This window comes from Leucopleurus acutus (assembly GCF_964270905.1).
Source record: "Leucopleurus acutus genome assembly, chromosome: 6".
Taxonomy (NCBI): domain Eukaryota; kingdom Metazoa; phylum Chordata; class Mammalia; order Artiodactyla; family Delphinidae; genus Leucopleurus; species Leucopleurus acutus.
This window is the reverse complement of record NC_139149.1, coordinates 60333839-60346730: the sequence shown is the minus strand read 5'-3', so window position 1 is coordinate 60346730 and position 12892 is coordinate 60333839. Positions and strand designations below refer to the sequence as shown.

General features: G+C 35.7%; 1 protein-coding gene across 2 annotated transcripts in view; it reads left to right on the top strand.

Annotated features, from left to right (window-relative positions):
* Window positions 1-12892, top strand: part of OLA1 (Obg like ATPase 1) — a 165190-nt gene that overhangs the window by 88353 nt on the left and 63945 nt on the right. For both annotated transcript variants that reach the window (XM_082841291.1, XM_082841290.1), the window contains one exon: window positions 11330-11505. In XM_082841291.1, the coding sequence (XP_082697417.1) occupies window positions 11330-11505 (176 nt within the window). The remainder of the gene's footprint in view (window positions 1-11329; window positions 11506-12892) is intronic.

The window sequence follows — 12892 nt, the reverse complement described above, 5'->3', positions numbered from 1 at the left end:
CCATCTGTATGTCTTCTTTGGAGAAATGTCTGTTTAGACCTTCTGCCCATTTGTTTTTTTCTTTTGATTGGGTTGTTTGTTTTTTTTGATATTGAGCTGCATGAGCTGTTTGTATATTTTGGAGAGTAATCCCTTGTGTTCATTCATTTGGAAATATTTTCTCCCATTCTGTGGGTTGTCTTTTTCATTTTGTTTATGGTTTCCTTTGCTGTGCAAAAGCTTTTAAATTATATAAGTCCCATTTGTTTATTTTTGTTTTTATTTTCAGTACTGTAGGAGGTGGATCCAAAAAGATACTGCTGCAATTTATGTCAGAGAGCATTCTGCCTATGTTTTCCTCTAGGAGTTTCATAGTATCCAGCCTTACATTTAGGTCCTTAATCCATTTTGAGTTTATTTTTGTGTATGGTTTTAGAGAGTGTCCTAATTTCATTTGTTTGCATGTAGCTGTCCAGTTTTTCCAGCACCACTTATTGAAGAGACTGTCTTTTCTCCATTGTATATCCTTGCCTCCTTTGTCATAGATTAGGTGACCGTAGTGCATGGGTTATCTCTGGACTTTCTATTCTGTTCCATTGATCTATATTTGTTTTTGTGCCAGTACCATACTGTTTTGATTACTGTAGCTTTGTAGTATAGTCTGAAGTCAGGGAGTCTGATTCCTCCAGCTCCGTTTTTCTTTCTCAAGATTGCTATGGCTATTTGGGGTCTCTTGTGTTTCCATACAATTGTAAAATTTTTTGTTCTAATTCTGTGAAAAATGCCATTGGTAATTTGATAGGGATTGCATTGAATCTGCAGATTGCTTTGGGTAGTATAGTTATTTTCACAGTATTGATTCTTCCAATCCCAAAACATGGTATGTTTCTCCATTTGTTTGTGTCATCTTTTATTTCTTTCATCAGTATCTTAATAGTTTTCTGAGTACAGTAGGTCCCCTACATAGGGACAAGTTCCGATCCAAGAGCATGTTCTTAAGTCCAATTTGTTCGTAAGTCCAACAAAGTTAGCCTAGGAACCCAACTAACACAATCAGCTCTATAGTACTGTACAGTAATAGGTTTATAATGCTTTTCACACAAATAATACATAAAAACAAACACAAAAAATAAAGAAAACATTTTTAATCTTACAGTACAGTACCTTGAAAAGTACAGTAGTACAGTACAACAGCTGGCATACAGGGGCCGGCATCGAGTGAACAGGCAAGAAGAGTTACTGACTGGAGGAAGAAGTGGAGGTGGGAGATGGTAGAGCTGAAGGATCATCAGCAATAGGAGATGGAGGGCAAGCTGCAGTTTCACTCATGCCTGACATTGATGGCACGGGTTCTGGTTCCTTGCTGGATTCAATTCTATCTACCCTCTTGAAAAAATGATCCAGTGATGTCTGGGTAATATCTCTTTTTTTCCTGTCATAAATGACACGGTAGCACCGGATTGCATTCTTAATGGCTGCTGCAACCTTCGTGTACCATTCTACGTTTGGGTCCTGTGCCTCAAAAACTAACAATGCCTCCTCAAATAAAATCCCCTTGCCATTTCCTGCTTCGTGAATCTCTTCGGTTCATCATTTACTTCTTCCTCTTGTCTCTCTTCGTCCTTTCTGTGGGCCTCCAATTCCATCAGGTCTTCATTAGTAAGCTCCTCATGTTGCACAGCAAGGAGTTCAGTGAAGCCGTACTCTTGCAGATCTAGCTCCAGCTTCTTGCTGAGGGTCACTAAGTTGCTGAAGACCTCTTTCAACTCCTTATCCGAACGCATGTTCGCATCTTTGAAAGTTTGCAACTTGAAGGTTCATATGTAGGGGACTTACTGTACAGGTCTTTTGCCCCCTTAGGTAGATTTATTCCTAGGTATTTTGTTCTTTTTGATGCAATGGTAAATGGGATTGTTTCCTTGATTTCTCTTTCTGATCTTTCATTGTTAGCATATAGGAATGCAAGAGATTTCTGTGTAACCTGCAACCTTACCAAATTCATTGATTAGTTCTAGTAGTTTTCTGGTGGCATCTTTAGGATTTTCTATGTATAGTATCATGTCATCGGCAAACAGTGACAGTTTTACTTCTTCTTCTTTTCCAATTCGTATTCCTTTTATTTCTTTTTCTTCTGATTGCTGTGGCTAGGACTTCCAATACTATGTTGAATAATAGTGGTGAAAGTGGATATCCTTGTCTTGTTCCTGATCTTAAAGGGAATGCCTTTCAGGTTTTCACCACTGAGAATGATGTTTGCTCTGGGTTTGTCGTATATGGCTTTTATTATGTTGAGGTAGTTTCCCTCTATGTCCACTTTCTGGAGAGTTTTTATCATAAATCAGTGTTGAATTTTGTCAAAAGCTTTTTCTACATCTATTGAGATGATAATATGGTTTTTATTCTTCAACTTGTTGATGTGGTATATCACATTGATTGATTTGTGGATGTTTCTAGAGTCTTTGGTTATAATACTTTTTGCTTCCATACTTGATTTGGGCTCTTAAATCTTACACGTACCGATGTTACCTTAGATGCAAATAAAGATCTTTTGACTTGAAACCTTGTCATGATATCTCCCCCACACCTCTCTCTGTCTCTCTCTGTCTTTCTCTGTCTCTCTCTCTCTTTCTCATTGCTTTTATGTAGACGACATTATTTTCTTTGCTAAAGTTGCACTATGTATCCTGCCTTCATATCTCCCATCAGTATTCTAGTGTACTTCTTTATCACCATATTTGGAGTACAGCAATTCTCTTTTGGCTGGTTCCCTACTTCTGGTTAGTCTTTCTAAAATGCCACTTTTTGTTTGTTACTCAATAACATAAAAACCAATGTTGCCTCCCTATTGACTAGCAGATGCAATCCAGACTTACCTTGCTATTTGGCCTTCCCTATTCTTTACCCTACTGGATGTACTAAGTTTTTGTCTCCTACCACTCCTCAATACAGCGTCTCACTATAGTCAGCTTTCCAGTAAGCCTTCTTTATTTCAACCTTCGTTTTTTTATCTGATGCTTTTTCCTGTTACTTGTCATGCCTTTCTTTATCTTCTTTACCTATACCAAATTTCTGTATTTAAAGGCCTTGATGATTAGTTATTATTAATTGAACCTATATTTAAGGTCCTTGCTAGTGAGTATTGTTCTCCTTTTTTATTAGCTTAGATTTGTTTTCCCAACCAATTTTCTAATTATTAAGACTAAGGTCCTCATATTCTGATTTTTGTTTTTAATTCTTAAGACTTAGCACATTGTTATGTATAAGCAAGCTTTCTTTAAGTGGGGAACTTACGTTTAGCAAGGCATATTGTGGTCTGCATATGTTGAGGAGGTGACAGTTTAGGCATTGATTGTATAGTGGTAGAGGATGGAAAGAACTTAAGTAAAATAGGCCCATCTTGACCACATACCCTCTTATTTCCAAGTAAACTCTAGACATACAATTTGGAATATCAAGTTTTCCATGACAGGTAGTTTATAAAGTACCGCTGTGAAGCCTGTACACTTAAATACATCACGTGTTTTAAAATCTATTTCTGTATAGCTAGGGATGCTTTGCTTCTGAAAGCTGAATATAACCCAAATTTAAGTAGTAATATAGCAAAGCAGTTCACTGAAGTGCTGAATTTTCAAAGTATATTTTTATTTCTGAAGTCTTTTCCAGTTAGATTAAGCATCCTAAAAGTATGGATTTATCTGTCTTACTCAAATCTTTATGGAATAAGGTAGGATTTGAATGAATTAATTAATGAGTAAGTTGGTCAATCTTCAGTCCATTTATAATTGAAAATAGCCAACTCATTTCTGCCAAATCATACCAAGAAATAAATATGATGCAGAGTGTTCATTACCACGTGGATAGTCAAATGTATCTCACTAAGTCTGTATTTTGACTGGCTCTCAGTAAAGAGGTACACAAATTTTAAAAGTCACAGCTTTAATATGAGCATTGACATTTTGCATTCACTTAGTGAACACATTTTATAATAGAAATGATTTATTTAATAACTAAAAATACATTTTTTGTTCATTTTATTTGCTGTTACCTCAAAGTATACTGGAGTCAATCAAGCGAGTTTGGGGCTGGAAATTCTGTGAAAGAGTGTGTAATAGAGGGTTAAGAGAGGGAGCTAAGAGAGATATCAACATTTATGTGGTGGTTAGAGCAAGGAAAGGAATAGCCTGAGAAGAAATGGCCAGAGAAAATAGAAGAAAATCAGGAGAATGCAGTTGAAATGAAAGAGACATCGTCAGTGCTCTGAAGTTAGATGCTACTGAGAGGTGATTCAAGATTCCTGAAGAATGGCTGTTTGATTTAGCATCATGAAGGCAAATCATTGGTGTTCTTTTTGAGATCGATTTCTGATAGCCTGGTGGGGGCACACTCCAAACTGTTGTGGGTTAAGTTTTGTATAGGAAGTAAAGAAGTGGCGAGAGCAGAAATGGCTTGGAGCCAAGAAGTTTGGCTGGAAAGGGAATTGATGTCTGAGGGTGACTGACCTGACTGATTTAACATAGAATCTTAAGCCTACTTAAATATTGATGGGAAAGTATTGATGGAAATGGTGGTGATACAAATATAGGAGAGAGAGAGGCATAATAGATTGAGGTCTCAGGACATACAAAGAACAGTCTGCGGAGCAAACTTCCTTGGAAGGGGATAAGATCCAGAGCAGAGATAGTAGAGATTAGACATAAATAGTAGAAGGTAATGCTTTCCAGTTTACTGCTGGAAAGAAGGAAAGATTGGGTAAAAACAAAAAGGGGGTTTGGTATTCCAAGGTGACATGCATTTTCTCTGTGAAGTGAGAAAGATTAGGTCTCCTGGGTAGCAGGAGGGAAGAGGAAAGATCGGAAATGTGAGAGAAGTCAAGAAGGTTTGAAAAAGGTGCTTTATTGGGAAAGGAAACATTGCAGGATTGCTGGGTGAAGAATCTTTGTGATGGAATCCAGTCTGAGCCTAGCTTATGGTTAAATTTCTCTTATAACACATTGTTTAATAATGAGACTTTATTTTAGTTAGTATTATTTTCAGTCACCATTTTTATATGTATATAAAGAAATGTACAGATATAAAATAATTTTCACGATTATGGTGGTTTTCTCTGCAAAACCAAAATTTTAACTAAAATTTGTGTAAATTTTTCTACAAGTTAAACTTGTTTATTGTGTTTAAAAAAGAATGACTTTTTAAAATGACTTGTTTTTATGAACAATGCATGTTCATTATAAAAAGTTTAAGCAAGACAAAACTGATAAAGAAGATTTAAAAATTACTCAACACCTCCTTGCCTAGGAATTACTTTTATTAGCATTTGGTCTGTGTTATTAAAAGAGAGAAACAGTTTTATTAAAATGTGATCATTAATGTATATACTGTTTTAAATAGAATACTATATTTAGTTGGAAAGAAAGAAAAAGAACTGAAGTAATACAGAAGAAATTAATGATTCTGTACCAGTTGGTTGACCAACTTGAGGTTGGTCAATTTTTGTTTCAGTGTTTGTTTATGCTGGCATACTTAGAATGTGAAACTTTGAAAGTGGCTATGATTTCTAAGTGGGCCACCTTCTTGACAGAATCTCTTTCAGAGGCCTTCTTGACAGATAGAATCTCTTTCAAAGACTGAGAAATCTTACGGTGTTTTACCTTGTATAATTAATCCACTCAGAGTATATATAGAGAGGAATATTTTCAAAACCAGAATGAGCTTAGCAATGCTAAAATTTAGCTCTTTCGTACTCTTCAGTTACAAGAAATAAGAGAAGAGGTCCATGTTTACATCCTTGAGTCATAGTATTCTTATCTCTGGCATATGGAAGAAATAGACTCTAATGGAAAGGGACATAACTATTATAAAATATTTCTCAAAGAACTACTCTTTGCCAGAAGCAATGATCATCTTTCTCTAGGAGAAAGGAGAATACTCCTTTCTTCTTGAAACATTTTCTTTCCCCTACTCCTGGAAGAGCATATTCCTTGTTTTTCACTGACTTTGTCACCACTTCGTAGTCTCTTTTGCCAAATCCTTCCCTATCAGACACCTGAGTTTTTAGTGCTCTCTCTTTATGATGTCATCCAGACCCATAACTTTAAACACATCTGATAATTCCCAATTTTGTATCTCCAGTCATGACCTTCCAAACTACATCTAGTCAATTCTATCATATATTCTCAGTACAAACATTCTCATCTTCTCTACAGCAGCAATTTTATTTCAGGTTACCACTCATCTGCACCACTGCAACTACCCCCTAACTTAGTCTTTCTGCCATCACTCTTGTCCCCTCCCTTAAAGTCTGTTCTTTTGAGAGTAACCAAAGTGGCTTCTTTAAGTCATAAATCATATATCATCATCCTACTTTCCCTTTATTTAAAGCTCCCTAATCAATGGCTTCCCATTATAGCTAGAATAAAATCCAAACATCCATGGCTTACAAATGTTTGTGAACTGCTTTACTTCTCCAACTTAAACTTTATTTACTATCCTCTGTTGTGGTTCACCCATGCTGACCTTATTTCTACTTCTTAGAACTCTCTTCCTTCAGGTCTTCTCATTACTCCCTCATTCTGGCCATTCTATTCTCAGCTCCAATACCGTCTCCTCAGAGAGGCTTCTCTGACTATCCTAGTACAAGTATTGCCCAGCAAATGTAAATTGATACAGCCACTATGGAGAACAGTATGGAGGTTCCTTAAAGAACTAAAAATAGAATTACCATATGACCCAGCAATCCCACTACTGGGCATATACCCTGAGAAAACCATGATTCAAAAAGAGTCATGTACTATAGTGTTCATTGCAGCACTATTTATAATAGCTAGGACATGGAAGCAACTTAAATGTCCATCAACAAAAGAATGGATAAAGAAGACGTGGTACATATATACAATGGAATATTACTCAGCCATAAAAAGGAACGAAATTGAATTATTTGTAGTGAGGTGGATGGACCTAGAGTCTGTCATACAGAATGAGGTAAGTCAGAAAGAGAAAAACAAATACCGTATGCTAACACATATATATGGAATCTAAAAAAACGGTACTGATGAACCTAATGGCAGGGCGGGAATAAGGACACAGACGTAGAGAACGACTTGAGGACACGGTAGGGAGGGGGAAGCTGGGATGAAGTGAGAGCGTAGCATGGACATATATACACTACCAAATGTTAAATAGATAGCTAGTGGGAAGCTGCTGCATAGCACAGGGAGATCAGCTCGGTGCTTTGTGACCACCTAGAGGGGTGGGATAGGGAGGGTGGGAGGGAGGGAGATGCAAGAGGGAGGGGATATGGGGATATATGTATACATATAGCTGATTCACTTTGTTGTACAGCAGAAACTAACACAACATTGTAAAGCAATTATAGTCCAATAAAGATAAAAAAAAAAGTTTGCCTAGTAATGCCACCCCCTCCCCCCAGCACACACATGCTCTATCGCATTATCCTATTTTATATGGAATAGTACCAAAATAGTTTTCAAAAATCAGATGACATCCCACCACCAAAATGACCATAGTTAATATTTTCAGACATTTCTTGATTTTACAAAAAAAAAATTGTGATCTCACATTTTTGACTTAATTTATTTAAATAGGAAATGTTTTCACTAATGTAAGTGGGAAATTGCCAAAATTGAAGATAATGAAAATAAATACAATGAAGACTACATATTTAATTTTTTAGCCTTTAGAAGCTCTGAGGCTGAGGCCTGTTCTGTTGATAAAAAGTTATCAAAAAAAAAGTTATCAACATTTATAAATTTATAAATGTTAAACATTAAAGATCAATGGCATCAAACCAACATTTTCTCCTTGACATAGTCAGAAGGACTAAACGAGAACTGAAAGAGAAATAACTTTCTCATCAAGCAATTCAGTATGATATAGTCTTCAAGATGACTCTAGTCATCTTCTTTATCAGTAAAGTATTTCCACCAAAAGGGAATTGTGATAATAATTGTAACATTTATGATACTAATTGTTTTAGTTAATGTGAAGTTGAAATAAATAACTTTTGCCATGGACTAGGGTAAAAATGTTGTGGTGAACTAGTAAGAATTAGTGGGGGGAAAACCTGTAAACTCACAAAGTTTATTATAAACTGTTCCAAGGTGAATTGAGTGACATGAAATGATATTATTCAAAATTAATGTTTGAGTATATTACTATGGAGTTTCTTCTAAATTACTAATTCCTACATCATAAAAAAAATAGTATATGCCCCAGTTACTGAAAGAGTTCTCTGTTAAGCACTTTACATATATTATCCAATTTAATCATACCCATCCTCTGAAAGGTAGAAATATCTTATTTTAAAGATATGATAATGAGATCCTTAGAGGTTCAGTGATTTGTCTAAGATTTTATGACCAGCAAGGCTGTTAAAGCCCTTATTCTTTTGTTTTTTTTAAAAAAATTATTTATTTATTTGACTGCGCCGGGTCTTAGTTGCAGCACTCAGGATCTTCATTTGCCGCACTTGGGACCTTTAGTTGTGGCATGTGGGATCCATTTCCCTGACCAGGGATCGAACCCCAGCCCCCTGCATTGGGAGCATGGAGTCCCAACCACTGGACCACCAGGGAAGTCCCTAAAGCCCTTATTCTTAACCAGTAAATCTTGTACTAAAAAAGATATGAAAGAATGTTATGATGTGAGTGTACAGTGATGTCTGTTGACCCAGGAGCATGTCTTTGGAAATTAATCTCTGATTTTTTAGTTGTAAGAAATGGGAAGTTGCCCAAATGGCTGCCAAACTTTCTGTAAGCTTATATTTTACAGCTCTTCTAGCCCCAGTTGATCACAGGGCTATTCAGTTTTGAAGGATAACTTTAATGTTCCCTTCCATTCATTTTTATCTTAACTTTTGGCACTATTTATTTTTAAAAATAAATTTAAGTTATTTGCATAATATGTTACCACCTCATATACAAATGAATAAAATAGGAACACTAACTTTCAGGCATAGGAACAACAACGCAATTCAGTTTCTGTTATCCACTTAATTAAAATTGAGGGCTGGGACTTCCCTGGTGGCGCAGTGGTTAAGAATCTGCCTGCCACATAGAGAATGGACTTGAGGACACGGGGAGGGGGAAAGGTAAGCTGGGACAAAGTGAGAGAGTAGCATGGACATATATACACTACCAAATGTAAAATAGATAGCTAGTGGGAAGCAGCCGCATAGCTCAGGGAGATCAGCTCCGTGCTTTGTGACCACCTAGAGGGGTGGGATAGGGAGGGTGGGAGGGAGACTCAAGAGGGAAGAGATACGGGGATGTGTGTATATGTATAGCTGATTCACTTTGTTATACAGCAGAAACTAACACAACGTTGTAAAGCAATTATACTCCAATAAAGATGTTAAAAAAAAAAAAAGAATCCACCTGCCAGTGCAGGGGACACGGGTTCGAGCCCTGGTCCGGGAAGATCCCACATGCCTCAGAGCAACTAAGCCCGTGTGCCACAACTACTGAGCATATGTACTGGGACTGCTGAAGCCTGTGCGCCGAGAGCCTGTGCTTTGCAACAAGAGAAGCCACTGCAATGAGAAGTCCGTGCACCGCAACGAAGAGTAGCCCCTGCTCACCACAACTAGAGGAAGCCCATGCAGAGCAATGAAGACCCAACACAGCCAAAAATAAATAAATCAATTAATTTTAAAAAATAAATTTTAAAAGGAGGGCTGAAATTAAGAAATTGCCATTTAAAATCTGCTGATGCATTTACTGTAGGGATGTTGTTGAGGACATCACTATAGTTACTCATTAGCCCCTACATCAAGATGACTATATAAGAAATTTTTCATTCTAAGTGTCATAAAACGTTTTTTATTTCTATAACTGAATTGACCACGTTTCCTTTGTTGATCTGAGTGCCAGGAAACTAACTTTTATTTTCAGTTTTCCTGTTTTATTGTGCTATTTGTGTAAGTTGCCTCATCATGTTAAGAAGTAAATAGTATTGTGCTTCCAGGGAAACTTTTTTCATACTTTTCAGGTATTCAAAAAATTTACCTAAACCATTGTCTGATGTGTTTACTAGTAAGATATAATGTACCTCCTCATTTCTTACTAATTTTGTTCATATGAATCAGGTACTATATAACATCGATTGTTTGCCAAGAATACTTAAGTATTATTTTAAATAGTTATATTTAATTGTAATAATTTACTTTTAAAATTATTATTACCAAATATTTCCACATTAAGATATGAACAGATTAATTATTTTAATTCTGGGGAATTATATTTAAAAAGTTTGCAACCTGTAATGAGAATGTCTTGGTTTTTTTGTATGTAAGAATGAGCTGTAGTCAGTTTTTCTTTTATCAAACTCAATCAAACTGTCATGATTCCTATGATACCTCTATCTAAAATAATTGATACTGTATGTTTGAAAGCATCTCATTTTGGGAATATAATCTAATTGGTAATTTTAATTAAATTAACTTGTTTATAAATGTGTTTATTGTTTGGTGGGTATATCATTGCGTTCTGTTTATAATATTTCTTAGTATTTGTTCATTTTTGTGATACTGTTATCTGATAATTTGAGTAAATCCCAGTAGAATTATGTTGCCACATTATGTCTTCAAAAGGGCATAAAGTCAGTACACATGCTTGAGTAATGTCTGGTTGTTTTACCCTTATGTTTCCAGTTGGCAATTTGAAATTATGGCTTCAACTGCACTTTAAATATGTGATAATAACATGTGTTTCTAGTAAGGGCCAGCACCATTTTGTTCAGATAGTGTGAATGGTTGTCACTCATATATGACGAATGCACCTTCATCTGCTTCTTTGATAGTCCCCTAAAAACTATACCCTCAAATCAGGCCGATGAAATTAGCTGCTGTGTAAATTGTGTGTCTGAGTGGTTCATTATCTAATCACCGTCAGAACCACAGTGATAAAGTAGATTGAAGCAGGGAAGAGGTCTGCCAGATGATTTCACCACCACCACCACCACCCCCACCCCGCCCCAGTTTCCCTTGGAAACCCTAATAGTGCAGTTTAGAACTTCAGGCTCTCATGCCTGGAATACAGTATCTTTTAACGTACCAAACCTGAAAATACCAGTAGTTCTGGAGCATAATTTTCTTTCTTTAAAGATCATAATTTTATTTATTTCAATCAGTTTTTGAAACGTTGAGGCTCTTGAATTACTGTTTTGCTGCTAGTGCCCTAAATAGTACTAAATAGGAAAAAAAATACTCTGTCCTACTTGTAAGAATTCAGAATAACTTGAATAAATTGTTAACCTTCTAGGAATCTTGGCTCACTCTAATAATGAACTTCTGTGTTATTTGTTTATTGAATTGCTTCCCTTTAATTTATTTTAGGTGCTTTTGAAGATGATGATATCACGCATGTTGAAGGAAGTGTAGATCCTATTCGAGATATAGAAATTATACATGAAGAGCTTCAGCTTAAAGATGAGGAAATGATTGGGCCCGTTATAGATAAACTAGAAAAAGTGGCTGTGAGAGGAGGAGATAAAAAACTAAAACCTGAATATGTAAGTAAAATCTACAGCTTCTTTAGATATTTGAGTTCATTTTCCTTGATTAAATTTTTAAAATAAAGCACATACAATAACTAATATTGTTATGGAATTTTAGGATTCAAGGATCATTTCTGTTAAAAAATTGTTGAGAAACCTTGTTTTCTCTTGGCAGCAAAGGATTGTGGTGACAGGCTGTTTAAGGTGTTCTTAGGAGACCATATATAGCAGTAATATTGAGTATTTTATGGTTACTATGTATATCCTCAAGTTTTGGTGTTGGAGATGTGGGGTTTTATGATGAAAACTTACTGGATTTAGATAAAGGACTGAATATGAGTTTTGTGGATTTGGAAGAAGTGATTTACATAAGGAATTGGTCTTCCACAGCGATTGACCGAATGAATGCACTGTTAAAGTAGACAGATAATTTTAATCGTTTATGGTGTGAAAACACATGTCATTGTCTTTAATATTCAAATGTGTTTTCTATCACATTGTAGTGAATAATTATTAGTAATATTGTAGGAAATGTTTCAAAATCTGTTTTGAAGCTTTTAGTTTAAGTATCATCAAATTGTCTTTTACCTTAAAAAAGCAGCCTTAATTATATATTTTCTCATTAATTAACATCTTCCACAAACTGTTCTTGATTTTTATTTTTTTTGTTATAGGAAGAGATTTCTTTCTTTTTAACTTTTCATGTGTTTTTAATATGTTTATTTTTTATTTTCTCATTTTTGGAAACTGATTATCTTTTTGCTTTCTCATTTATTTTTAATAAGTTTGGAAAACACACCTTTGATTAGGGAACTCTAATAGGAAGAAATCAATTACAGAATCAACCTCTAAACAGTCACACTACCAATAAATTATGGTCGAAAGTGCCTGGTCTTGGAACAGGGAGACCTGTATTGTGCTACTGATTTCCTTGAGAGTCTGGAGTGAGCCCAAGTCATTTTACTTTTCTTAACATCATAGTTACTTCACTTTTTCCCTGTTCAAATAGAATGGAGAAGGGAGAGCGATTTGTCTGAGGAAATTGTACAAGATTTAGGATGGAAAAGGGGATTTCACATGTGGGTATGAAAGATATCCCTTTCTGTAAAGGAGGAAAATGTCCTGAGACAGATGTTGGGATTGAAGGCAATTCCTTTGCCCCAAACAGCATGGTTTCTGATTAGAGTAAAGCCTTATGCAGTCATCCTTTAGTTAATTGAAACTTACTGACATCCATATATATTTCAGAAGCATTAACCGTCTTCAAAATAAATTTGTCGATCTTACTTATACTTAAATGGGGAAAAGAGGCATCACGTTCTTCTGAAATTCTTGGGCTACCATTTCCTGGCCTTTCTTCTCAAAGAAAACTAGAATGCTGCGTGTTATTACTCCTTCTTAT